Source organism: Lynx canadensis, chromosome A2 (assembly GCF_007474595.2).
Source record: "Lynx canadensis isolate LIC74 chromosome A2, mLynCan4.pri.v2, whole genome shotgun sequence".
Classification (NCBI taxonomy): Eukaryota; Metazoa; Chordata; class Mammalia; order Carnivora; family Felidae; genus Lynx; species Lynx canadensis.
The window spans coordinates 156875407-156902966 of NC_044304.2; the positions used below are offsets into that span (position 1 = coordinate 156875407).

The 27560-nt window shown below is 51.9% G+C and overlaps 3 protein-coding genes and 1 pseudogene across 6 annotated transcripts in view; 1 reads left to right on the plus strand and 3 right to left on the minus strand.

Moving 5' to 3' along the window:
- The window catches only part of CLCN1 (chloride voltage-gated channel 1), a 33125-nt gene extending 16062 nt beyond the window's left edge, over positions 1–17063 (plus strand). Inside the window, exons 13-23 of the mRNA XM_030308641.2 lie at positions 4711–4780; positions 4970–5080; positions 6736–6949; positions 7167–7300; positions 9946–10190; positions 10479–10590; positions 10914–10993; positions 11236–11274; positions 14674–14778; positions 14868–14954; positions 15442–17063. Of these exons, the coding sequence (XP_030164501.1) occupies positions 4711–4780; positions 4970–5080; positions 6736–6949; positions 7167–7300; positions 9946–10190; positions 10479–10590; positions 10914–10993; positions 11236–11274; positions 14674–14778; positions 14868–14954; positions 15442–15813 (1569 nt within the window). The 3' untranslated portion in view covers positions 15814–17063. The remainder of the gene's footprint in view (positions 1–4710; positions 4781–4969; positions 5081–6735; positions 6950–7166; positions 7301–9945; positions 10191–10478; positions 10591–10913; positions 10994–11235; positions 11275–14673; positions 14779–14867; positions 14955–15441) is intronic.
- Positions 1–27560, minus strand: part of LOC115502040 (olfactory receptor 2F1-like) — a 342928-nt gene that overhangs the window by 195955 nt on the left and 119413 nt on the right. The gene's annotated exons all lie outside the window — the stretch shown is intronic.
- LOC115509320 lies at positions 784–15526 on the minus strand (annotated as a pseudogene).
- On the minus strand, positions 17057–27541 carry FAM131B (family with sequence similarity 131 member B). 4 transcript variants are annotated; one of them, XM_030308644.1, is made up of 8 exons: positions 26783–26890; positions 24277–24386; positions 23877–23912; positions 23528–23621; positions 23046–23243; positions 20779–20922; positions 20152–20580; positions 17057–20028 (listed from the first exon to the last, which is right to left on the minus strand). In XM_030308644.1, exons 1-8 carry the CDS (start codon positions 26808–26810, stop codon positions 19580–19582), a joined length of 1488 nt encoding a protein of 495 aa, XP_030164504.1. In that variant the 5' UTR covers positions 26811–26890; the 3' UTR covers positions 17057–19579. The 4 variants fall into 4 exon arrangements, with proteins under 4 accessions (XP_030164504.1, XP_030164503.1, XP_030164505.1 ...); XM_030308643.1 differs by lacking the exon at positions 26783–26890 and adding an exon at positions 27112–27541 and having other exon boundaries at positions 18499–20028; XM_030308645.1 differs by lacking the exon at positions 26783–26890 and adding an exon at positions 27112–27541 and having other exon boundaries at positions 19941–20580.

Below are 27560 nucleotides of genomic sequence, written 5' to 3' on the forward strand. Positions count from 1 at the left end.
TTTCTTATGGTTTGCCTCCCTCTCTGTTGTTTTTTTTTTTTAATTTTTTTAATGTTTATTCATTTTTGACAGAGAGAGGGAGACAGAACGTGAGCGGGGGAGGGGCAGAGAGAGAGAGAGGGAGACCCAGAATCCGAAGCAGGCTCCAGGCCTCAAGCTATCAGCACAGAGCCCAACGCGGGGCTCAAACCCATGAACTGTGAGATCATGACCTGAGCTGAGTTCGGACGCTTAACCGACTGAGCCACCCAGGCACCCCTCTCTGTTTTCATCTTATTTTTCCTTCCCTTCCTCTATGTTCATCTGTTCTGTTTCTTAAATTGCACGTATGAGTGAAATCATATGATATTTATCTTTCTCTGACTTATTTCGCTTAGCATAATTCATTCTAATTCCATCAATGTTGCTGCACATTGTAAGATTTCATTCTTTTTGATCACCAAGTACTATTCCATTGTGTATATATACCACATCTTTTTTATCCATTCTTCAGTCGATGGACATTTAGGCTGTTTCTATAATTTGGCTGTTGTTGATAGGATCATATATACTTTTAAAATGTCAAGGTTTTGGGGCGCCTGGGTGACTCAGTCAGTTGAGCATTTGACTCTTGATTTCAGCTCAGGTCATGAGCTCATGGTCATGGGATTGAGCCCCACGTCAGGCTCTGTGCTAGCTGTGGAGCCTGTCTAGGATTCTCTCTCTCCCTCTGCCCCTCTCCCTTGCTTGCATGCACTCTCTCTCTCTCTCAAATTAAAAAAACAAACAAACAAAAAAACCAACTTTTTTTTTTTTTTTTTTTTTTTACAGGAGAACAAATCTACATCTTTATTTATTTACTTTTCAGTTAGTTTAAATCCTTGAGGGGTACAACGTCACACAGATTCTGTGGCCAATGGCTTTAGTAGGAAGGTTGCTTTGGAATTTGGCACGAACCATGCCACTGTTTCCTGGAGCATGAGTTACTTTTCCTGAGTATTCTGGTTTTGTTCAGTTTGCCACCAGGAGTCACTGTGTTGTTCTTTGCCTTGTACACAGAAGCACATCTCTTGCCTAGATAGAATTCAGTTTCATCTCTAGCATAAACACCTTCAATTTTAAGAAGAGCTGTGTGTTCCTTCTGGTTCTGGAGACCCCGCTTATAGCCAGCAAAAATGGCTTTGGACCACAGCCTTCCAGACATACTTGTCATTTTCAGGAGTCCTGTTCCCAGCAGGCCTCCACAGGTTCCAAGATAGTAGAAGGAGCAAGAAAAATAAATAAATAAATAAATAATAAAAAATAATTAAAAGAAAATGTCAAGCTTTTGAAAAGTTTTGAAGAAACAAAATACTGTATATTTTTCAACATTTCCCCTACACCTCACTTCACCTCATCCCAGATTCCCAAGTATATATCTGGATTCAACTTCACAGATTAAAGTTTATTCTAAGAAACCTAATTGGATTATATAGCAGGACTCAACTGTATGTCACTATTATTAATTTCTCACTGAATTACATCCTTGATAATGTGTATATCATAAGCGTGTCAGGGGGAGAAACTCATATACTTTCTGGGCCATGTTTCAAGCCCCACAGTATGTAGCAGGCCTGTGCTATTCTATAATATTTATACACATAAAACCACTCACTGCTATAAATCTGATATTGTCTGATTGATTATCATTGCTTCCAGCATTTTCACTGTTCTGCTGTTTGACACATATACATCCCTTTATTCTGAAGTGTAGGTAATGGTCTCTCTGTCTTAAAAATAAATGTAAAAAAAATTTTTTTAAGAAGTGTGCCTGAGTGGCTCAGTTGGTTGAGTGTCCAACTTCAGCTCAGGTCATGATCTCACAGTTTGTGAGTTTGAGCCTCACGTAGGGTGTGCTGACAGCTCAGAGCCTGGAGCCTGCTTCGGATTCTGTGTCTCACTCTCTCTCTCTGCCCCATCCCCACTCATGCTCTGTCTCTCTCTGTCTTAAAAAAAAAAAAAAATTAAGTATAGGTAGTAGGTTACCTATACACACACACATATATATACACACATACATACATACATACATACATACACAGGCAGTATCCATACAGGTAGATAAGGTTCTCAGCTATTGATGAAAGGAACTTCTGTATTCCTCAGTCTTAAGACATAGAAAGTATCACCATGCGGTAAGTCACCAGCTCCCACAATGTGTATGAATATTACAACTTCTCAGTTTCCCTTTTTAAGAGTCCAACATCATTACCTGGTATCACTGTTCAGCATAGCCCAGGGTTCAGTAGAATTCTTCATAGCACTCCTTCTTGTGAAGGGTCTAAATAAAGTGACATCTGTCATAACGGGTGTCTAGTTTCCCAGTTCTCTAGAACTGGGTGTTTAAATTCTTGGGAGTTATTTGTGTTCCACATTACTTACATTGCTTCTGGATCCTTCCTTTCATGTGCTAATAGCTCAGAAAGTTTGCTAACCTCATATGTCATTCTTTGTGCTACAGGGGTTGATCACTTTCATGTCCTCTGATCCTCATCTGTTCTTACACATATCTTGGGGGATAATCCAAACTTTGTCCTCTGAATTCAGCCCTATTATCCACATATTATCTGTATTACTGGAGCGTTCAGGTTAACCCAAGCCAACAAAATTCTATATGGCTTTCATGTGCTTATTCCAAAAAGATGGCACAGAATAGTTCAAAGGGTCTCCAATTGTTATATGTCAGAATCACTTATGAAGGTTAAACTAGAAGGGTCTAGAACTCCATGTCCAGACAGACTGACATGGTGTCTGGTCATCTACAGTTTCAACCAGTTTACCAGCGAGCATTTCTGTTGGGTGTTGCAGCAAATATTAGCTCTGAGAAGCCTTTTCTGTTTTGTATGGACACTATTTGCACGGACACTTGCATGGACCAAGCAAACTCTCTTCTTTCTTTCCTTCCTCCCTCCTTCCCTCCCTCCCTAGTGACCTACCTACATCTGACTTGCATTTATGAGCACCATGCCAGTGCTGAGAGCAGGCAGAGAAGAGGCATGCGGTTGCTTTCTACTCAAGGCGTTCTTTTTTTTTTTTTTTTTTTTTTAATTTTTTTTTTCAACGTTTTCATTTATTTTTGGGACAGAGAGAGACAGAGCATGAACGGGGGAGGGGCAGAGGGAGAGGGAGACACAGAATCGGAAACAGGCTCCAGGCTCCGAGCCATCAGCCCAGAGCCTGACGCGGGGCTCGAACTCACAGACCGCGAGATCATGACCTGGCCGAAGTCGGACGCCCAACCGACTGCGCCACCCAGGCGCCCCAAGGCGTTCTTAGTTTATATCTCTTCACTTGACTTTGCAGTTCTCAATTGTTTTACCCACTCATATTCTGACCTGAAGAAGTATGTATGCATTTTGCATCAACTCAGAGCTTCTGGAAAGAAACCTTCCCAGAGTTTCTGTCATGGCTCTTGACACCAGCCCTGTCTCAATGGAATCTTTTTTTTTTTTTTTTAATTTTTATTTATTTTGAGAGAGAGAGAGAGAACGAACGAGGGATGGGCAGAGAGAGAGGGAGATAGAGAATCCCAAGCAGGCTCTGTGCTGTCAGACACAGGGTTCGAACTCACAGGCCGTGAGATCACGACCTAAATTTAACCAACCGAGTCACCCAGGCACTCCTCAGGGGAATCTTTCTAAGGTTCAGAATATTAAGAAATTTATTTCTTACCAGCTTACAGTAAATTTGCATAGGTTTTTAATTGTAAATGTTTCATCCTGTCAATTTGTTCGGACTTAGCTGCTACCATCTTTCACCAAATTAGTTTGAGATCCTTTTGTAAGATTAGCTGACTTATTTTGGAAGTGATACATAAACCTAATTCACATGCTATGTCTCACATTTTTATTTCTTTCACAGATATTTCAAAAGCTCAACCAATACTCTTTTCTCCACTCTTATTTCTCAATTCTTCTGCATTCCTTGCCACAGAATGTACCTATTGCTTTTGCTAAAATTGTTCCAATTCTGTTGGAATACTTCCCGACAGAATTGGCCTTGGAGATTGGCTAGGTTTCTCAGTGTGCCCTTCCAGGATGGCAGGACAGATCTGATGTGTTTTGAATCTCTGCTTAAGGTGATTTGATGTTAGGAAATGGCTCCGGCAAGACAGGCTTCGCTCCAGACTCCCTTGTGAGGTTTACCATATAAACAGCTTTGTAAATGACCACCTCAAAGCTACATTAGTCATGTAGTAAGTCACTAAGACTTTAAGGTGTCTGCCACTTAGAAATGGGCTCTTTTTCAGAAACATAATCTGACTGGGAAAAGATATCCTCCAGCTTCAAGACTTTTAGGCTATTCAGCTGAGGTGACCTTTTCAGGCTAAGAGGGTACAGTATAGGCCAGGAGCTTTCTGGAGCAGGGACAGGAGTCTTCAGGGGCTCCACTCTTCCTTCTAGATTGCCTAAAGGCAAACACAGTCGCTCCAAGTCAGAACGATTTGAGTTAACGATCAGGAGGAACTTTCTTATAATGTTGTCTTTGGTTGTCTCTTAGACTGAGCACTCCACGTTTTTTTTGGTTCTGGAGGAAGGGTGCAGACAAAATGGCTTCCAAAAGGATTTGCTATCCTAGGGTTTCTGTGACTCTCGAAGCAAGAAGGAGGGTTGGAAGTGGGGAGAGGGTGGAGGGTATGCATGTGTATTGGGCAGGGTTGAGAGGGTGTCCTGATGCCTCTTTTTACCCCAGTTTTGGATGTCCATCGTGGCCACCACTATGCCCATACCCTGTGGAGGCTTCATGCCTGTGTTTGTGCTAGGTAAGTTCTGGTGGGAAGCCTGGGATCTTACTGAGAGCTGCAATCTAGGGTACTGGGAAATCAAGGAAAGGTCTGGATGCTTGGGGCTTATGTTTGGTCTTAGTGCCCAAGCAGGGATTGGCTCTGAAAATATAGAGGATCTGGAACTTGGATCTTTCATTACCTTCGTTCCTTTTGTCTTTCTTTTAGGAGCTGCATTTGGAAGACTGGTGGGAGAGATCATGGCCATGCTATTCCCTGACGGTATCCTATTCGATGACATCATCTACAAGATCCTACCCGGGGGCTATGCAGTAATTGGTGAGACACATTCTACCCTCCGGAACCCCTAATAGCCACACTCAAACTCTCCCATGACATCTTTATTCCAGGCTTCACAATAAGGTTTTAATTTTTTGCTATTTGATTCAACTTTTGTTCAAATAATCAGCCCTTGGCTCTGACTCTCATTAGCTCTTATTGAACGTCTTTGAGCCTTAGTTTCTTTCTGTAGAAAAGGGATTATTATGGGGATTAAACAAGATAAGAAGGAAAGCACCTAGGATTGTGTCTGAATGTTTGGTGAGGGTTTTTTCTTTGCTTCCAAAGAATCGGAGAAACAGCAGTGCAGGTGACTTGCTTGGATACTCCCAACCTACAGATGTGCCAATATTGACGGGACTTAAGAGTACATGACTAAGACCTAAGAACATGTGCTCATCCCTGCCACTTGTCACCTGCATGACTACAGAGCAAGTTAGCTACCTTTCTGCACCCCACTTTCTTTGCCCTCACGTGACTTCTGAGATATCTCACGGTCCTAACATTCTGATAATCTGTGATAATCCAACTGAAACCATCCAACTGAAACCATGTCTAACACAGAAGCCAGTGTAATCCTCAAAATTAGTATGCCTCCTCCCTCCTATGTTCTTCACCAAAATCCCATAACATCTAAGGCCATGCCTCCCTTAAATATAGAAGCCTTAACCGGCTTTGCATTGCATATGGCGACCTTACTCCCCAATCACAGTCCTTTACAAAAGCCTCTTTCATCAGTAAGAGTCATCTGCTCTTATTCCCCATCAAGTAAGCTGTATACCCAACATGGGGCTTGAACTCACCACCCCGAGATCAAGAATTGCACGCTCTACTGACTGTGCCCTTCTCTTTTGTAAATTTTTCTTGTTCTCTTTCCATGTATACCTTCTAGCAACTATTTCTGTTGATGGGAAAACATAACTAAAAACAAATAAGACAGATTCTGTTTTCAAAGAGTTCACAGAATCATAACATTGTAGGTCTGCAAGGGCCTTACAACTTATTTAATACCTCATTTACCTCAGAGATAAGAATATGGGATTCCAGAAGCATCAAGTTCTGTTCGCACAGTTGAGAAACTGTAGAACCAGGATCTGACACAGGTGTCATGTTCCAAGTCCACAGCCTGAGTCCTGGGTTTGACCCTCTTCATTCATAAATTGTTGACATCAAAACCTGAGGCCCAAAGTAAAATGCTATCACTGGGTTTTAAAATGCTCAGTTAAGAACAGTCCAAACTTCTGGGGCGCCTGGGTGGCTCAGTCAGTAGAGCATGTGACTCTTGATCTCAGGGTTGTGAGTTCAAGCTCCACACTGGGTGTAGAGACTACTTCAAAACAAAACAAAACAAAACAGAATGATCCAAACTTTCTAAAGCAAGGAATAGATAGGACATCACTGTCTTCATTTTATAAGCGAAAATCCGGGCACACACAATGATTTTGCAAATTGCCAAAGGACAATCGAGTAAGATTAAAATGGTTTTCTAATACTTGAGCATTCTCGCCACTACTCTTGACAGATGATTATGTCAGGAGTGTTGGTACTGACTGGGGTCGTGTCTCCCCATTCTACGTCACTCCCATGGCATCCTCACGTGCCCTCCATGCCAGGAATGGCAACCCTAACCCACCGCTTCCTGTGTGTCATTCTAGGGGCAGCAGCGCTGACTGGCGCAGTGTCCCATACGGTCTCCACAGCTGTGATTTGCTTCGAGTTAACGGGTCAGATTGCCCACATCCTCCCCATGATGGTGGCTGTCATCTTGGCCAACATGGTGGCTCAGAGCCTGCAGCCCTCCCTCTATGACAGCATCATCCAGGTCAAGAAGCTACCCTACTTGCCTGACCTTGGTTGGAACCAGCTCAGGTCAGGGGCACCAGCTGGAATTAGTTCAGACTTGATGGGGTGGGGGTGGGAGGTTCTGAGGTTGAGACCAAGGTTAGGGTCAACATTTGGAAACACTGCTTTTTACTTACTTTTATGTTCCCATGTACTTGATGAATATTATGAGTGATGGAATGCCTGGGATGGCAAAGGAACAAGCGTATGGTAGGGCTAACCCCCATGCTTTCTTCCTCCGTAGCAAATTTACAATCTTTGTTGAGGACATCATGGTGCGTGATGTGAAGTTTGTTTCAGCCGCCTGCACGTATGGGGAATTGCAAACCCTGCTCCAGACCACCACAGTCAAGACTTTACCACTGGTTGATTCGAAAGGTCAGTGGGAAGGAAGGAAACAGACTCCTGAGCTAGTGACCTGAACAAGGGCTCGACAGAGGTGGAAGAGACACTGTAGTGTGGACTTGTCATTAGGGACCACCCATTTGTGCCACAGCATACCCAGCCTGTGTTCCTTAAGGAACACGATCAACTTTGAGAAGGAAAAATACAGTCCTAACACAAGCGCAAGAAGATAGTTAAAAATCCAATTAGAGGGGCGCCTGGGTGGCGCAGTCGGTTAAGCGTCCGACTTCAACCAGGTCACGATCTCGCGGTCCGTGAGTTCGAGCCCCGCGTCAGGCTCTGGGCTGATGGCTCAGAGCCTGGAGCCTGTTTCTGATTCTGTGTCTCCCTCTCTCTCTGCCCCTCCCCCGTTCATGCTCTGTCTCTCTCTGTCCTAAAAATAAATAAACGTTTGAAAAAAAAAATTAAAAAAAAAAATCCAATTAGAGAACTATAGCTGATTCTCATTAGTCATTGTAGTTATGTTCTCCAAAGTTGCCATGAACACTGAATTAGGGATATGATACTGAACCATTGCCCTGGAGGAAATACAGGGTTAGGTTCCTCTGGTCACATTTTCTTTGACTAATCAATGCATAAACTTGTTTTATGTGTGTTTCTCTTTAAAGACAGCTTATTTCACGTATATAGTGTTGATTCACTAACTAGAATTCATGGCCGACAGGGCTATAACTCAGGCCTGAACGAAGCTTGCCTAGCACACGGATGTTCTCCATAAGGCCCATCACAGCCTTCTTGCTTGGGGATGGGGAGGGGTGGGGTGGGGTTTAAGCAGCAAAATCACCAACACAGAACCAACAAAAATGTGAAAATGTGGCATTAAACAGACCATGGAAAGAATGCTTGTTTACAGTATGGGAGCTGAAACAAGAAGCAGAGCATCACTTTTGCAGCTCAGCTGGGAACACGTGCACAGGGAGGCCCCCGGTCACTCGCCGCTCTGTATAGGTCTGTGAATGACGGCGAGGGCACCTTGAGCACTGATCTGGGGGTTACAAATACGCCCCCGTATTTGAGACAGGAGACAAATTTGCAATCAAGGAATCCATGAACAGTGAGGCTTAGCCCCTTACACGGTTCTCTTTGCTACTTCCCTAAACGGTAGCTGTTCTTTAGTGCCCGACGTGAGGGGCAGAGGAAACCGTTCTGTATGAAGGAGTGAATGGTTTATCCTTTTTAATGTTTGTTTATTTATTTTGGGGGGTGGGGGCAAAGAGAGACAGGGAGAGAGAATCCCAAGTACTCTCTGCACAGTCAGTGCAGAGCCCCGCTCGGGGTTCGATTTCACAAACCGTGAGATCATGACCTGAGCCAAAATCAAGAGTCCACACTTGGGGCATCTGGGTGGCTCAGTCGGTTAAACGTCCAACTTTGTCTCAGGTCATGATCTCACAGTTAATGAGTTCAAGCCCCATGTCGGGCTCTTTGCTGACAGCTCGGACCCTGGAGGCTGCTTCGGATTCTGTGTCTCCCTCTCTCTCTCTGCCCCTCCTCTGCTTGTGCTCTCCCTCCCTCCCTCCCTCTCTCTCTCTCTCTCTCTCTCTCCCCCTCTCTCAAATAAATAAACATTTAAAAAAAAGTCGACGCTTAACCGACTCAGCCACCCAGGCGCTCCGAGGAGTGAATGGTTTAAAGCAGTGATTTCACACACTACTTTATTTCATCATCCTTTGGCATTTAATCCTTCTGTGTATTATTTCTTGTGTAGTTTATATATCTGTGTCTCACTAGATTGGGAATTCTTTGAGGGCAGACACTGTAACTTCTATCCCCTTCAGGCTGTCTCCCTGTAGGTATTTACTAGATATTAAATCAATACTCGCCTAGTGCTTGAATTAGTGTAAGTAAGAAGAATCATGTACGGCCACTTGGAGCCATTAAATTTGTTAGTTCCTGATTTCAGATAATCAGAGTATCCAAATTGTTCAGGTTAGACTCATTTTAATATTTTCCCCAAATCCCAAATACTTTTTAAGTGGCCTCTAAAGCAGTGGCTTTTCATTGGAGTCTGGGTACAGCCAATGAGATACAAGGTTTTCATAATGACAAAGACTTAATGGTAAGATTTATCTTAATAACACTGCCGCAATTTTATGGGCTTACAACTTAATGAAAAGGTTCATTATGGTAGCAGAAATTTCCGTATATGAAACACCTTCCCAGGAAAAGTAGGCGTTTTGTTTATATCCTAGAAGGACCCAGAGTCTTTAAGTGATTAAGCATCAGATATCCTTGTGCACTTCTTTCAAAGTATATTCACATCTCAGCCTATATAAGTGGATTTTAAAGTGTTTTGGTTGTTTTTTTTTTTTTTTTGAGACAGGGTTGATTAGCTATTTTGATGCCAAGTTCACCTATTTACAAACAGCCTGTATAAGGAAGGGCTGCATTCAAATAAGTACAAATTAGCACTAAGTAGGATAGTATCAATTGGGTCTCTAAGTGCTGAATGAGTGAAATAAAAGGGATTGGGTGAGGTCAGTCCTGGCAGATGTTTGAAATGAGTTTTCAGAAAGAGAGGGTAAAAGCTGGGAAATGAAGCAGGGGTCCTGGGCTGGATCCTGCGGAGCGGGGAGTGGAAGGAGCGGGCCCTCAGGCTGTGCTCCGCTCTCCCCCAGATTCAATGATCCTGCTGGGCTCCGTGGAGCGGTCGGAGCTGCAGTCCCTCCTGCAGCGCCACCTGTGCCCTGAGCGGAGGCTGCGGGCAGCCCAGGACATGGCCAGGAAGCTGTCTGAGCTGCCTTATGATGGAAAGGCGCGGCCTGCTGGCAGGGGGCACCAAGGCATCCCATCCGAGGGCCGGAGGGAGTCCTTTGCCTTTGTGGATGAGGATGAAGAGGAGGACCTCTCTGGGAAGCCCGAGGTGACCAGGCAGGGGTGGGGCTGGGGGAGCTGGATAGATTGGGGCAGAGGACAGAGAGGGCATGCTGATAACCGAGAAGGTCAAAGAGACCAGTGTCCCTGGGGGCCAGGGGCTGAAGGAGATAAGGTTGCAGGTGATGGTACCAATGAGAACCCAAAGAGACACAGGAATTCTGAAAGGGGAGAAAGAATAGAGGTCGAGAGATTTCCCAGGACACCAGCTGATAAGGGGAGGAAAGTGCTAGGCAGCCTCTTCCCCAGGACTGAGAATTTTTACTGTTCCTTACAGCTGCCTCCTCTCCCCGCTCCTCGCTCCTTTCCTGCCGCTCCATTGTCCCCAGAAGAGCCCAATGGGCCCCTGCCCAGCCACAAACAGCAGCCAGAAGCCCCGGAGCCCGCAGGTGAAGATTCTCCCAGCATGCACCCGCATTCATGCCTGTGGCTTCTCTCTGGGCTCTCCTCAACCTAACAGCTGCTACTATAAGGAGGGGGGCAGGGGGATGGGATTCCTATTCATTGAGTCTCCACATCACCGTCCCAGGGAAGGGCAAGAGCTGATTTAAGAGGGTAGGAGAGAGGGTGTCCATGGAGGTGACGCATCCGGGAAGTACACATCTTGTTTGGCAAAGTGTCAGGGGTCCCTCAGAGCCTCCCCAGCCGGCCGTTTCCTCCTAGGACAGATACCGCTCTGTTTCCGTTTCTATCCACTTGCCATTCCCCTCAGGTCAAAGACCCTCTGTCTTCCGGTCCCTGCTGCGCTGCTTACTGGGCAGACCTCGCCCCACAAAGAAGAAAACAACCCAGGTGAGAGCAGATGTGTCGTGGAGGGTGGACAGGGAAAGGGGCGTGCCTCTGCGAACTGAGACATCCATGGTCCGCAAGGCAGAAGTGAGAAGGCCCCACCATGGAGAAGGTTCATATGGAAGGAACCATGACTAGGAAGGCAAGCATCTGTGGCCCTGGCCTGTGAGAGATGGCTAATGGCCAAAGGAACCATAAATGCCATGAAAAGGGAAAGAACTTGGACCTATATCTTTCTTCTCTAGGAGTCAACGGATTTGGTGGACACCATGTCACCTGAAGAGGTAAGAGAAACAGGAACAACCTGGGGTGGACTGTTCTGCCAAATGGCGACACTGTTCCCTTTCTTCATTATGTTGTTGTAAGAATAAGATGCGAGTCTAGGCCAGAAAGCATTGTGAGAGGTTGGGGATGAGATACGACTATGGAGGGAGGGCTGGGCACATCACTCAGAGGTAGCTGTTCTCAGAGGGATCAGAAGAGGGAAATTTTGAGCCTCCAGGCATGGATGGGACCATAGTGCTCAGATGAGTCTTAGATCTTATAACGTTTAGACATTCGGGATGTTGTGGACCAGGCAGAGACTGTGTAGGAAGCATGAGCTTCACCTGAAGTAAAATGGCAGGCAGCCAGCAGTTACACATACCGGTGCAGAACAGCATGGAAGCTGAAATGGTCCATGCCTGCCGGAGGTTACGATGCTGGATTGGTCAGGGTCCTGAGACAGTGGACTACAAGAAAATGCCAGTAAACAAGACTGGAAAGAACCAAAAACCTAGGGCAGATATTGACAGCAGTGCCCCACTGGGACAAATACCTATTTCCTAAAAAAGGTAGTTATTGAGTCCGTGGGAGAGTCAACGGACCTGGATAAGCCTGGCTGTGTGGAGCGGACAGACGGGGAGCAATGATCTGGAGGAGAAAGCTGAGCAGTACCGGTCCGAACAGACCCTGGGGTTGCAGAGACACAACAGGTCCATTAGCAGCCATTCCATTTAGCAAAAGAATGCAGGCCCACCATGGAACTGAAAAGGTAGAGTTTTTTAAAAGTAGGTAGATGACAACCATAATGGATATTATTTTAAAATAAGCGTCTTTTTTTATAAAGTTTATTTATTTATTTTGAGGTGGGGGAGGGGCAAAGAGAGAATCCCAAGCGGGCTCTGAGCTGTTAGTGCAGAGCCTGACACAGAGTTCAATCTCATGAACCATAAGATCATGACCTGAGCCGAAATCAAGAGCTGGAACGCTTTAATCGACGAGCCACTTGGGCACCCCTAAAATAAACATCTTCTTGGTTGTCCAGACTATATGGGGGAGGGCATGGGACATCACAAGAGAGGAGGGAAGTCTGTCCCTTCTCTCCTTGTCACCCCTCAAAACACACACCCTTCTGATCAATGCCTTATGGACAAATGGAATAGATGAGCACAGAGGAGAGAACAGCTACAGCTTTTGCCCCCAGGCAGGAGTCAGATGGGTCATGACAGTGGTTGAGGAGGGTTTTGCTGGAGTTCAAAACCAATAATAATACTTTTTTAAAAAGTACCCCAGAGGGAAAGCTAGCTAGTGATCAGTGGGGCTATTTAATGACCACCGGAAATAAAGTGCCACTAGGAAGCATGTATTTTTAGCTTATGTCTTTCCCAAAAAAGACTTTAGGGATGTAAACTCCCACATGACCCACTGGGCCATTCTAGGAGGATAAGATCCATAGGAGTAAAAATTCAGGGTATTCTGAACATGGTTTTTGGATGAGATCAAGAAGGCACTCTTGGCAATATCAAGGTGACACCTTCGGAAAGAGCGGAAGAATTCACTAACAGGTCACCAGAGGTCATGTTTATCTGTTCCTCTGTTAGGAGTAGACACAGTTAGAGCCCCAGTTTGTTACCGGGACTGAGCCTTTACAAGTAGTGGGACCCCAAAGCAGAGATCCCCTGCCCCTTGGACACAAGCTGGGGGTTCCTGGAACTTGATCAGCAGTCAAGGTCGGAAGCACTGCTCTACCGCTGTGTCGTCTTGGGCAGGCAACTTTATGCACCCTTTTCCTCTATCTCCTCATCTGTAAAATGGAGGTAATGATAGGTCGTTGGAGAGGATTCAGTGAGTGAAGACACGTAAAGCCACCCGAATGATGCTTGGCACAGAGGGAGTGCTTGGTGCATGTATGCTGGAAATGGTTCTGTTACTGTTGTTGTTCCTTAAGGGAAGACAAGAATGGAACCAGGGAAGGCAGGAAATGGTCGTAGAAAGATCCAGGAGGACAGGATCAACCAGACCAGGGTTGGCAAGGGCCCTACAAATAAATCATGTCTCCAGCACACCTGCTAAGTGGTCATCCATCCTGTGCTGTGAGGACCAGCCAAACCCTGTGTGAACCTCCCGTCAGGAAAGGGGGAGCCTGGAGGAGGTGTGGTTGCGGTCCAGAACAACCAGGAAGGGACAGATGGAGAGCACACCAGCCTGGACCATACACCGGGCACCAGAACCGGGACGTGGCCTTCAGAGACCTTCTCTGGAGCTTGAGACATGGGGACTTGGACAAACAGAAAAATAAAGGAGCACAGCGATCGGAAGGTGCTGACTGAGAAGAGATTTCAGGAAATTTTAGATTCCATTATAAAAGTCAGAGCTCTCCTGGATCATTTGGAATCTTGGGGATTTGGGTGCGCGTATCTAAATCAAGAGGAGATTAAGGCCTTTGTGCCTTAATGCTTCTGTGATAGACAAAACAAAACAAAAATGGTTTGACTCCAGCCAGTCACATCGGGTGCCATGTGAGTCGGTATAGCTCTTCTTCACGCCCAGCAAACAGTCCCCGCAATCTGGAAGAGACGAATGTGCTGGTTTCTGCACAACACGCGGTGGGCAAACTCACGTAACACTCCTAGGAGTTTACGTCCAGGGCGCCTGGGGGGGCTCAGTTAGCTGAGCAGCCAACTTCAGCTCAGGTCATGATACCGTGGTTCCTGGGTTCTGGCCCCACACGGGGCTCGCTGCTGTCAGCGCAGAGCACGCTTCACTTCAGACCCTCTGTTCTGCCTCTCTGCCTCTCCCCTGCTTGCACTCTGTCTCTCAAAAATAAATAAACATTAAGAAAAAAAAAAAAAGAGTTCTTCATCCCTGTCCTGTAGGCAGAGATAAGACAAACGCCAGTAAAAGACTGAGCATGATCCATGTTATTTCTGTAAAGGAGGGCCCAGTAATGTGCTATAGGAAACAAAAAACCTGCTCCTGGGAGGTCAGGAGAGCCTGTGCAGGCAGGGTGGGGGCAGTAAGGGGAATCCAAGGGGCGAGAATAGCAAACGCAGGTTTGGGAAGGCACGTCTGGTTTCCCTGAGCAATGGGTATCACAGGAGTGGTGGAAAATAAGACTGGGCAGTTGGGTTGGGGCACAGGGAGTGGGGAGGGGAGGGAGTAGAGGACAAGAAGACAGAGAGGTGCTCTTCGTGCCTGAGAGACAAGGTGATGTGGGGCCTGATGAGGGAGGAGAGGAGAGGGTGCTGGCCCCTGGTGGGAAGGGAGAAGGGCTAGTATTGGGGGGGGGGGTGCAGTCAGTGACACTCCATTGCGTATTTCAGGGTCTGGGCTGGCTAGGAGGGCTGTTTGGGGCCCGGCTGTAGATCTGAGGATGAAGGGGGCCCCGTGATACTGAGCGACGGCCCTACTCTGCCCAACAGATTGAGGCCTGGGAGAAGGAGCAGCTGAGCCAGCCGGTGTGTTTTGACTGCTGCTGCATTGACCAGTCTCCCTTCCAGCTGGTGGAGCAGACGTCTCTGCACAAGGCGAGTCCTCGCCCACCACCGCTCGGGGCTGCTGCGGGCAGGGGAGGTGTGGGGCGGCCGCGCACTGACCTGCAGCTCTCTTCCTGCAGACCCACACGCTCTTCTCGCTCCTCGGCCTCCACCTTGCTTACGTGACCAGCATGGGGAAGCTCAGGGGCGTGCTGGCGTTGGAGGAGGTAATGACATGTCCCGCTGGAGCAGCAGGAGGAAGAAGGGGCACAGGATAAGGGGGTGGGGAGGGGATGGCTTGACATCTGGGGGGTCCCCCAGACTTCCCACTCTGTTTCTCATGTGGAGACTGGAGGGGGTGGGTGGCACAAGGGGCAGGTGGAGAGGACCGCCCCCAGGGTCTTCGTGGACTGCTTGGGTTTGGGGTGAGGGTTCAGGGCGTGAGTCACAGTTCCATGTGTGTGATCTGTGGGAAAATGGGATGGGGTGGGATGTGGCTGAAGGAGGCCTGAGGGTCACCAGGAAGGGGCCCGGCCAGAGGAGCTGGAGACTCGCGGCCCCGCGGGTGCACCTCTTCCCCAGGCCCCGTCTCCTGCCTCTCCACGCGTCCTGTTCCTCCTCACCGTGCGGGTCTGTTCTCTCGCGCCCGTGTCTCTCACCTGCCCCATCTTCGTCCTCTTCCCAACCCTGTACCCTCTTTCCCTCTCCCCGCAGCTGCAGAAGGCCATCGAAGGGCACACCAAGTCCGGGGTGCAGCTCCGCCCGCCCCTCGCCAGCTTCCGGAACACGACGACAGCTCGGAAGAACCCTGGGGGCCCGCCCCCTCCCACGGACACGTGGAGCCTGCCTGAGGACGGAACCGGGGCGGCCGGGGCGGGGGACAGGGCTCCCGCCTCCCCAGAGACCCCCGTGCCCTCCCCCTCCCCGGAGCCCCCTCTCTCGGTGGCTCCAGCCAAGGTGGAGGGCGAGCTGGAGGAGCTGGAGCTGGTGGAGAGTCCCGGGCCGGAAGAGGAGCTGGCTGATATCCTGCAGGGCCCCAGTCTGCGGTCCACCGATGAGGAGGACGAGGACGAACTGATCCTTTGACGCCTCCAGGACCTCCTCCTCAAGACTGTCCAGAGGCCCCGGCCCCAGGCTGGCTTTGTGTGGGAGAGGGTACGTCCTGAGGTTGGAGGGATCACACCGATGTCCTGCCCCCTCCTGGGAATTGTGAAATGGGATAGTGACAGTCTTAGAGGAGGGTTCCTTGCAGCAGAGAGTAGCCTTGATCAGTTATTTAGGCCACATCCCCCCATCCAGACAGGCAGGGGCTTCTAACCCCAGCGGAAGGCCTGATAGTCCGTGGGGTTTCCCGAGTCTCTCTGGTGTGTGGGGTGGGACATACCCTGCGACTTTCAGGCCTCCCCTTATTCTCCAGGAGCCCCCTGATGTTCTTGTCCCAACACCTTCCTGGCTCTGCCTATGTGTCTGCCAGTCTCCATGGCGGGGACCCACATGACTGTGGCCTGTGGAGGAGATGGGAGGCCCTCATGACCTCGTGGACAGATGGCCCCGGAATATACCCCAGAACAGTCCGCACCCCTCTCTCAGAGCCCCCCACCCCATTCTCCCACTGGCTCACACCGGCTCCCTGGAAGTTGCCCCCCACTACCTGTCACGAGGCAAGGGTCATCGCTAGGGCGCTGAAAGGCCGGTCCCATCACCTCCTCCTTTGCCTCAGACTTAAGCAGTGCAATGTGGATAAAGGAGGGGCAGCCTGACAGAGAAAAGTTCTCTGTGGAGGAAGCAGGGTCACTCCTACCTCCTTCAGGCAGAAATCACTCCCATACCAGTTTCCTCACCCTCCAGTTTCCAGGTCACTCCCTGGAAACTTACATCCCCCTCCCCAGTGTCGTCACTGATCTGTCCTGCCCAAGGGTAGGCTGTGCCCTCCCGCTGCTGTGGCTATGGCTTCTTCTACCCGGCACCAACGCTCAGGGCAAGGTCACTGGGTCACTCAGACACCAGCCTTTAGGCTGGTTCTTTGTGTTCCTCTCCTAGAGGTGGAGAGAGGAGGGTTCAAAGTCAAGATGGCAGATGTCTTTGATGCTTCCCACACTGGGGAAGTCAGATCCGTATCCTCCCCCAATCGGCAACAGGGTGTCTGCTGTTAGCCTGTCTTTCTTATAAGTGGTCTCGGGTGCTCTGAGCCTCCACACCCAAGGCTTTCCTCCCTCCCTCCTTTTATGCCTTGTCTGGTTCTGCAGTTTTACCCCTTTCCGACATTCTCCTTCTCCTCCCCTGTGCCCAGTCTCCGTCACCCCCCAAATAAGACACTCATAGTCAGATGTGCCACCACATTCTGTTTAGTGCCATTGAACACAGCCTGTAGCCCTCTCCAACATCACGTCCCTTCCACCTCCCCAGGCCGAGAGAGAGAGAGAGAGAGAGAGAGAGGGCACAGCCTGGGGAGGGGGTTGGCAGTAGGCATGTGAGCCCGTGCCCATGTGTAAATAATCTATAATATTTATATATATATATTTATATATAATTCTCTCTGTAATATATGTCATAGAATCTCTCTTGGGCCTGGGGTGGGAATGTCACATTAAGAAAACATGCTAAGACTGGCCATAAAAATGAATTATTTCCCAGATCTGGAAGACACAGAATGGGATGTAGAAGTGGGGGCAAAGAGAAGGGCATACACTCATTCACCAAGAGCCCCTCCTCAGCTGAGGGGCAAGAAGGAAGGCGTGGGGGGCAGTGGGGCAGTGGAAGGGGAGGAATGGGAGATTTGGATTTTTCTTTAATAAAGTGATTTGAAAATGAAAGTGCACCCCCCCTCCCCCCCAAAGGAAAATCATTGAGCAAGAGCAGTTTCATTCACAAGAATATAAAAACAGCCCTGTTCCAGGACTGTCGTAAAACGTGCTGCACAGCCTTTAACCCCAAAGGAAAAAGCAACCCCCCCGCCCCCCCACAGCCTCTTCCTGCACATGCCCCTCCCCTCCCCCTAGAATAGGCTATAAGCAAACCCCATGCACCTGCCCCCAGCACCGGAGAGCAGTTCCTCCCTCCACCAGAGTCCTAAGAGGGTCCCAGGGCAGGTCCTTGGTTCTTCTCCCTCTTCAGAGTGGGAAATGCAGGCCCCCACCTGACCTCCGGTCTGCAAGCCCCCTCCTCGTGCAAAGTCTGCTAGACTCCCTCCCAGTTCCAGCCACTGTTTCAGGGACCATCTGGCTTCCTGGGAGAAGGGAGGGAGGAAGGGAGGACGGGGAGAACGCCGCTTCAGTCCACCTTTCCCGACTCCACAGGCCCTGAGCAAAAAGGAACTGTAATGAACGAACCCGCTGGACTGGATGGCCGCCGCGGTCCGGGCATGGGGGCAGAACATAGGCACGAAGGGGGTGAGGCTAAGAGGGAAAGGTGGTGCGCTGAGACAGCAGGTGGCACAGGCGAGGACACAGGGACTCGCCAGCATGCAAAACCCCGAAGACCCGCGGCAGGAGTCTGGCGTGAGGGCCACGCGAGGCCACTTCCAGAGCTCCCAGCTACTGGTCCTGCCGCCACCTGAAGCAGGTCACATTTTCAAACACGCGAGGGGTCTTCTGTTGAGACAGTTGTAGAAAAGGTGACTTTGCTTACGTGTGCTCACCGTGCCCACTCCTGGGTCCTCCAAAGACCGACCCCAGGAAAACCATTCTCCCTTCCCCTGGAGGACACGGGCCCTTGTTCTCGGCTGCATTTTAGGAGCACAGATGAAAGGGTGAACTCTGTGGGGGTGGGGTCATGGATGGACAGAAACACCCCGACTCTCAGCCTCCTCATTCCAAAGAAATAGAAGTCTGGGGCAGGGGGGGGGGGGGTGCAGTTCTGCCCAGGGTCTGGGACAGTGCTCCCTTCCTGGCAGAGGAGAAAGTGGTAGGACCCCTGACAAACTTTGGGTGGGACACAAGGCCTTGGACCCGCAGCCTTCGTCGGGCACGAGGAGAGGCAACAAGGAAGCTCTTAGCTTCTCTCCCCTACCCACAGTGTCCCTGTGTCACTGCAGCAGGGAGGGCAGTGTGCCGTCCAGCTCCACAGCTGCGGCGGCCTTCGCTCTACCCCCAGCCCCTGCTGTCAGGATCTCTCACAGAAGCGCCACACAGAGGTCCCCACCACAGTGGGAACTGGGTGGGGGGGGGCACGCAGTTCCAGGGGCGTATGCCTCACTGTCACCTGTCCTGGAAGGAAGAATACTCTGATTCTCCTCTCTTCCTCCACAGGAGGCCTGGGGAGGGAGGGAGAACACCTGTGAGGCCCTCTTTGGAGTCCTGGGAGCAGCTGAAGAAGGGGCAAAGGAGCCATGTGCCCACACTGCTCCTTCACAAAGAGCCCACCCTGGCTGGGGCCTGACAGCACCGGCCTCCTCCCTCCACCCCACTCAACCCTGAGTCCCCAAGAAGTTATAAAAATGTAGAAAAGGCAAAGAGAAAAGTGTAAACAGCTCCAGAGAATTAGAGGGTGGATGGAGGGAGACACAGCCCTCATGCTTCCCCGTTTGGCCAGGACACCTGCATTCTGCGTCACCCCCTCAGGGCCAGGGTTCCCAGAGCAGGAGCCAGAAGAAGGCAGAAAAGGAAGCAAGAGCTGCAGCAGCCAGCCCCGGCCCCAGATCCTTGGATCCTCCTTCCAGCCATGGGATAGTCAAGGTCCCAGAACAGGCGGCCATGTTTGTTCTTGGTCTCATCGGTGACTTTCTGGGCTGTGGGCAGGCCTTGATGTAAAGAATCGTGTTCGAGTCCCTGTGCATCCCAGCTGCCACACGCACCTCCCCCATGACTCCCGATCTCAGAAGCCAATTTCTCGCCGAGGGCAGATTCTCCACCCTCTAAGGACCTGTGCCTTTCGGTGGCTTCCCCTGTGCCTGTCGAGCCAAACCAATCGCCCCTGAGGTCTGTTCCTCACGGTGGGGATGAGCTGGGGCCACAGCCAGAGAAAACACAGAGTCGGGAAAAGCAAGAGTGACATGGAGAAAGGAGGCATTCCCACAGCCACAGTCAGGGCTCCTGGAAGACGAATCAGAAAGTGAAGAAGTGAGATCCCCATCGACGGCTACAAGCCGCTCTGTGCTCCCGACCTCGGGAGCTTCATCATCACAGACCCGGAAGCCCGCAGCCAAGCAAAGTTCACGGCCATCTGGTTGCCTGGGCCTCAGTTCCCGGACCTGTGGTTCTACAGCATATGCCTGGATTAAATCCCACCCTGGCTCTCCATTTTCCTGGCGAGGACAGGCAACTCCTGGGTTCCTCGTGGTCTTCTGCCCGGGTCTCAGCTGTACTGCTGGGGGAAGGGAGGGTGTTGTTGCAGCCAGGCCCCTCAGCTGGGAGTGGAAGGCTGGGCGTGGAGTGGGTGGAAGCTAGTTGTTAGCCTCGCCCTCCTCCTCATCAAAGGACTGCACACCTGAGGACGTGACATCAGACACCTTCCGGCTGAGGGCAGTGGCCATCTCAGGGTCTTCTCGTGGGGAAAGTGACTCCAGGTCCCGGCATCCTGCATCCTCTTCCTCCTCGGGGGCCAACGGCCTCTTCTCCTCCTCAGCAGGGCCCCTAGCCAGGTCCACCCCACCGCCCCCCGGAGCCCAGTCAGCGTCCGCCCCCAGCAAAGGTGGAGGCTCCTGAGCAGAGTACCCGGAAGCAGGTTGGGAAGGCCCCATTTCATGTAAGCTAGGCTGTGAGTCATCGAATGCAGGGCCAAGATAGGATCCTGTGGCCGGGGAGGCGATGAGCGACTGGTCACTGGCTTCCCAGGCATCTGACGACCCCAGACAGTACATGCCCTGGGACACATAGGAGTGAGGCCATCCATCCATGGGGGCTTGAGCAAGGGCATCTGTGAAGAGAATCACGGAGGTCGGCAGGGTTACAGAACGTCAAAGGCAGTAACAACAGCACAGAGGATGAGAGGGAGACCGCGGGGAGGAGAGTAGGAAAGCTGAGATGAACAGAAAGTCTCAGAAGAACAGAGAGGAACAGAGGCAGCCTAGATAGCAGAGGAGGCCTCCTTGGCCTGAGAGGAACCATCCCTCACCTTGACTCTCCATCAGCTCCTGGTAGTTGTCACTGTAGTTGCAGCCCAATGGCTCCTGGGCGGAGTTGACGCTCATGTCCTCACCATCCATGGAAGACCAGGCCATGAGTGTGGCCTCGGAGATGGCAAACTGCTCCATGACACCTAGAAGAACAGTGGTTGGCACGAGATAGCTCTGGGAACCCTTAGACACATGCAGGGGGTAGAGGGACAGCGAGGCAGCGCCGTTCAACAGAAATATAATGCAAGCCACTTTGGTAATTTAAAATGTTCTAGTAGCCATAGTAAAGACACTTTAAAAGAAACAGATGAAATTAATTGTTATAATATATCTTAACCCAATATATATTAGATTTTCTTTCAACACTTAATCCACATAAAAATGATTAATGAGATCGTTTACATTATTTTATTTAGACGAGTCTCTGAAATCCAGTGGGTATTTTATACTGATGGTGCATCTCCATTCAGACTGGCCACATTTCAAGTTCTCAGTAGCCACCATGTGGCCAGTGGCTACTGTACTGGACAACACAGACTTTGCATATGCCCCAAAATAGGGCAAAACTGCACGAGATTTCCCAGAAGGTCAGATTAAGAATTCCTAGAGTTAGGGCACCCGGATGGCTCAGTTCGTTAAGCAACTGACTCTTGATTTTGGCTCAGGTCATGACTTCACAGTTGTGAGATCAAGCCCCACGTCAGGTTCTGCACTGAGCATGGAACCTGCTTAGGATATTCTGTTTCTCGCCCTCTCTGCTCCACCCCCATTCCTCCTCCTCCCCCCGCCAAATAAATAAATAAACTTAAAAAAAAAAAATTCCTAGAGTTAAGGGGTCTTCTGGTAAGATATCCAAAGGGATTGAAATGAGGAATTCCCAGAAGTTTATCTTTAGAAGGTTTTAAGAATGTTAGCTAGTAGTCAAAGACAGAGGAATCTAAATGAGAGGGTTCAGGTTCAACAGAGAATCCCTGAAGGAGTACCATGGGCTTGTAGGTCCATAGTAGTATTAAGTGGAAAGGTCAAGAGGGGTACCTGGGTGGCTCAGACGGTTGCATGCCCGACTCTTGATTTAGTCTCAAGTCGTTTGTGGGATCGAGCCCCACATTGGGGGCTGCACGGACAGCATGGATTCCTCTTGGGATTCTCTCTCTCCCCCTCCCCCACTCACACGTGTGTGCACTCTCTCTCAAAAATAAAAATAAAATAAACATTTAAAAAAAAAGTGGAAAGTTCAAGAAATTGGAAGGAGAAGGGAGGGAGAATAGACTAGGGAGGATGGGTAGACTTGGGAGTCCCCATCCCAGTCAAAGTCCTAAGTTGAAGTTTACATAGCCAGCTGCCCTAAACTACTCCCTACCCACTACATGTTTGGCTCCCCTCCTCATGGAGAGTTCTTCCACCATCCACACCACCAACACCGAGAGCCCTCTCTTCTCTTCTGGATCTCATTCTTCCTACGTATCTATGGAGACGTGTTAGAGGGGCTTGGTCACTGTTGTAGGTATGCTATATGCCTGTCTTGTAGCAATACCACTTTCCCGGAAAGAAACCTCTTCTGTATACGACCCTCTCCTCACCCAGGCCCCTTGACCTAGCGGCTGTCACAAGTAATGAGCCAAGTAAGGGAATCCACTACTGCAAGGTGCTGAGGAGCAAAGGCTAGAAGGGATCCCCACAGCCTTCTGTTCTTTTTCCTCAAGAATCATGGGTAGAGGGGGGCCTAAATGGCTCAGTCAGTTGAGCGTCGGACTCTTGACTTCGGCTCAGGTCATGATCCCAGGGCTATGGGATGGAGTCCTGCGTCAGACTCCACAGTGAGCATGGGGCTGCTTGGGATTCTCTCTCTCTCCCTCTGCCCCTCTACCCGGCTCTCATCTGCTCTCCACCCCCCTCCTTCTCTCTCAAAAAGAAACAAAAAGAAACAAAAACAAAGAACATGGGTAGAAGGAGAGCCTTTCAGAGTCAGAGGCCCCTGCCTTTCCTTCAGGTACTGACAGTCCTCCCATGTAGAAGAGAAGGCATCCGGAACAGGTGGACCCACAATCCCATGTAATTCTTAACTTCTAAGATGATAATGAAAATAAGTTTGAAGACCCTTATCCGAATCAATTAAGTCCAAGTGCCTGAAATCAGAGCTGATTGGGAAATTAAGTGTTATGGTCACGATACGGATAGAGCAAGTCCTGCCAGAGGGGATCAGGTTGGAAGGTCAGTCTCTGGCCATCCTGAACACGTGTCTCTTGAGGGTCCCAAGAACAAGTACCTGCTAGGAAACGTGCCTCCTTCTCGCCATCGCTGAGGTCGGAGTAGGCATCGGTATCCCTGCGCACCGCCTCGTGGCTGTGTTGCGGCTGAATGGCTGGTGTCTTCCCCCAGCCCTGCCACTCAATCATGTGGGCCACCCGGCCTTGCCCCATGGCGGTGGGCTTCGTCACATGGTCCTTCATGCTGCGAGAAATCCCTGAGGGGCCAGACATTCCCCACATCCTCCAGAATATCACAGGATGCCCATACAAGACCCACCCGGTAGCCCCACCCGAGTCCCATGGGACTCTGCCCGATGAGGGAAGGGATCCCTTAGGCCTCCATATGAGGGGCAGCCTGGACAGGAGGGCATGAAGGAAAGGGCAAATAGGTCAGGGGTGGGGGGAGGGTCTTCTTTAGATTCGAAGGAGCAAGGAGATCGAGACCAGGAGTCTGTAGGGATTCTCCTCTCTGGACACATCCCCAGGTCGGGAGTCTCACCTGAGAATGATGATTTGGCCAGGGCCCCAATGCCGTAGGCATTAGAATTTCGCTTAAGCTTCGGCAGAATGGAAGTGGTGTCCTCCATGGAGAGCTGGGATAGAGAATGTGGGAGGAGGGGCAGAGGAGAGTTCACGGTTTCCAGGAGGAAGGAAGGGCCTGAGCCAGGGCAGGTGATAAGGGAACCATTCATTACACCCAGGAGTCCCAAGGAAGCTCATCCCCTAACTGCCCTTGAAAAGCATGGCAGGTTGGTAGGGAACCTAGAACAGCTGTGTTCTGTAGCCAGTCTAAGGGAGAATATAAGGGAGAGGAGCTAGAGAAAACCGGGGGGGGGGGGTGAACTCACATTGATGCCATCCCAGGAGAAATCAGTTCGGGTTTGCTGTGAGGAGAGAGAAAAGGGAGCGGGGATCACAGGCACTTCCAGAAATGCAAGCAGCCCCCCCCACCCCCACCCCCAGGGACTTCCAGAAGTGTGTGAAGTAGAGAGGTTTTTTTTTCCCACCCTCCCCCCCCCCCCCAGCTTAACATAGGGAATTAGGATCTCAGAGTAGAACATTTGGCCTGTGTTTTGAGGAAAGGAAATGTTCTGTAAAAGTGTCAGTCTGAAGGAGTGTCTGGGATGTTCTCTTGGAATTTAGGAAGATAATTCAAGGATCGGGCAACTGGGCGGCTTTGTTCAGGATGGTCTCTGGGGTCTTCTAAAAGTCCTTTGGTTAGGGGGGCAGCAGGGCACGGGGCCTCACCTCGGTGGACGGCCGGTGGAGGCTGCTCCCGTGCAGCGAGCTGGTGCTGTCCATGTTGATTTGGTCGACATCCTTCAGGCCCTTCCAATCCACCGCAATCACCTCATTCCCTGCAGCGGCCACAGGGTTACTTGCTTGACCTTCAGCCTCCCTAGGTCCCAGCCCACAGGCCCCTCTTGGGTCTCACAATGCTGAGGCCACACAGGGGCAGCCCCTCCAGACCCCTCCCTTCCCTCCAGCCACTGCTCCTTCTGATAGCGCGGGCCCTTTTACATCCCTCCTCTCCCCCAAATTTTTGGTAGGGACAAACTGTAAGGTTGAGCCAAAATATTCCCTCCCAGGAAAGTGTTATATGGCCTTATTTGTTGTTGTCGAAACGGAGGGGGTCCGTGGTTGGATTTTAGCAGGAAAACAGTTCTTTATTCTGTCCTGAGGAATCCTGGAGTGTTTCTAGATGGGAGAGCACGAGAGCTATGATGTTCCTACAATTAAGGGCAGAACTTCTTTAGGGGTGAGCTTCCCTCCAAGTGGGCTTTACGGCTTGTATCTTGGAGTTGGCGAATTTGTCTGACAGGGAGGGGATGTGGTGGGGATAGAGGCAGGAACTGCGTGTGTTCACCCGGAAACGGTGACGGGAGAGGAGGCCAAGAGTGAGGTGTGATCGTTTTCCCTCGCGGTTGGGAGGCAAGTGATGGATGGGAGAGGAGCAAAGGGGGTCAGAGGAGGAGACAAGGGAACTTTTTAAAACTGGAACTGAAAGGATAGGCATTCAACTTAAAGAGAAGGCAAAGACAATGGGAGGGGTGGACAGGGTCTGAGGGCTGACTGGGAAACTGATGGTAATTGTTCAGGTGAGAGCATGTGGCCAAGGCAGACGCTGGCAAGAGGGCAGGGTGGTGCCTCTCCGGGGAGGCAGGCGGGGGAGGAACCGCCTGAGCAGTTGGAAAGGGGCTCAAGGATCAGATGGCTGTGGAATCGGACCTTATAGGTCCTTCCTGCACGCGGAGTTTTGTGATTCTGAATTTGGGGTTAGGGGCCCAGTCTTGGGAAGGAGTGAAGGGAACAGAGTCTGGAGCAGGAGGAGGCATTCAGCATGCATCCCCACCGCTAGTGCAGAGGGATTGTGGTTAATGGGTGGGAAGGAGGCAGGACCCCTCCTAGGTGAACCCCTCTCCCTCAGGGCTACAGGGGAGTGAGGAGATGGGTCAGACCAGGGGCTGTGGCCGGCAGGGAAGAGGAAATGAGCCTCTGGGCGTAGAGAGCAGGAATGGGGAGGACAGAGAGGAGAGCAGGGATGAAGAGGGCAGAGCAAGAGAGAGGGGAGGGGGAGGTGGCCTTTGTAGAGGAGGGAGAGCTGAGTCAGAGCCCTGGGGGGCAGGGAGGGGGAGAGAGAGAACCCTGGGAAGAGGTGAAAGCAGAGGAGGGGGGTATCCATGGAAATAAACCGGGTCTCAGAGAAATGAGGCTTCCGGAGAGTGAGTTTGTTTGTAATAATAATACGAATTATTCTCTCAGCCTGAGGTCACTGGGTCGTGTAGGCGGGAGAAGTGGGGGAAAATTGGGGGTTTGGGGAGAGGGCTGGACTCATTCGTTGAGCCGTGAGCGTGGAGTGGGTGCGTGGGCCGGGGGACAGGGGGGTAGAAGCGAGGCAAAGGCTGAGGGGAGAGAAGACTTAGGAAGCGCCCGTGCCCGCCCCCAGTGCAAGGTAAATAAAGAGACGGCCCCGCCCCGCCAGCCCCCGCCGACAGGTGCAGGTCCCGGCTCCTCGGGCCGGCCCCACCCTCCCGGGAGCCGGCTCCCGACCCCGGTCCGTCCCCCTAAACCCCCGCCTTCTCCCCGCGCCCCCCAGCCCTTCCCTCCAGCCGGGCCCGGCGCGGCCCCATTTTCTCCGGGCGTGGACCCCGTTCCCCTCCCTGAGGCACCGGGCGCATCCCGCCCCCGCCCCGGAGGGAAAATGCACGTGAACAATGCGAATCGGGGGAGGCAGGAACGACAGAAAAAGGCAACAGAGAAGCAAAGAGGTGGGAGCAAAACACCCAAGCCAGACGGAGGCGGTGGGGAGGGGGGGGGGCGTGAGAAGGACTCCTGCCGGGGCGGAGGCCGGGGGTCCTCGGGAGGGGCTGCCCCAGAAATGGAGGGGGAGAGGCGCCGGGGAGGGCAGAGTCGAGGCGGAGGGCCTGGAGGTGGCGGGCGAGGGGACGCGGGAGTAGGGAGAGCGGCCGCGGAGGGAGAGGAGGCCGGTGGAGAGATGATGGAGAGGGACCGCGCCTGGGGGAGGGCGGCGCAGGGAGGCCGGAGGGCGACGAGGGAGCGGAGGAGCGGAGAGGGCGGCCGGCCGCGGAGGCGCGAGGGGCGAGCGGGCGCGGAGGAGAGCCGAGCGCAGGGAAAGTGCGGGAGCCAGGCCGGGCGGGGCGGGGGGGGCGCCGGGAGCGGTGGGGGAGGGGGGCCGGGGACCGGCTCGGGCCGAGCCCGCCTCCGCCCGCCCCCGCCCCGCCGCGGTACCCACCCACGGTCCGGGAGCCGATGCAGCCCATGGCTCCGGCGCCTCCGTGGCCGGGCGCTCACCGCCGCGGGGCGGGCGCCGGGGGCAGCACCGGGAGCCGCGCCGCCGCCCCAGCCGCTCTGCAGCGCCGCGGCTGTCTCCGCTCGGCTCCGCTCCCCCCTCCCCTCTCCATCCCTCCCCGCGGCAGCCTCCGTCGCCGCCGCCGCCGCCGCCGCCTGGCTCCCCCGCCCCGGCTCGGCTGGCGGCGGCGGGGAGGGGGCGGCCCGGGGATTGGCTGCGCGTGGCGCCTCCCCGCCCCTGCCCCCGACCCCGCCGCCGCGCGCCCTGCGCACCTCGCGGCGCTCCCCTCCGCCGGCCCTGCCCCCGGCGCGCGCGCGGGGGCTCCTCGCCGGCTCCCGGCCGGGCTCGCGCCCCTGGGGGTGCCGGAGACCCGGGGGACGCCCGCCTCGGGTTTCCGGGAGCCGGGGAGAGAACCCCGCTCCTGGAGGATGGATTTCGAGGGCCGCGGTTGGGGACGCCCGGGGAGAAAGGCGGGGCGGTGCAATAAAAGCCCGGGTGGAGGGCCGCGGCCGCCAAATTCCGCAAACACTTGTTTTCTTCCCGGGGCGGCAGCTGGCACGCGAGCGCGATAGGATACGGCCACGGTTGCTCTGCGCTTCCTGTGCGCTGTTTAGTGCACCCAAACAGATCGCGAAGTGTTTGCGGGTGTCCTGGGCGCTCGCTGGAAACTCGCGGATGGCTGTGGGGGTGGGTGCAGATCATCTCCGGGCCCGACGGGGGC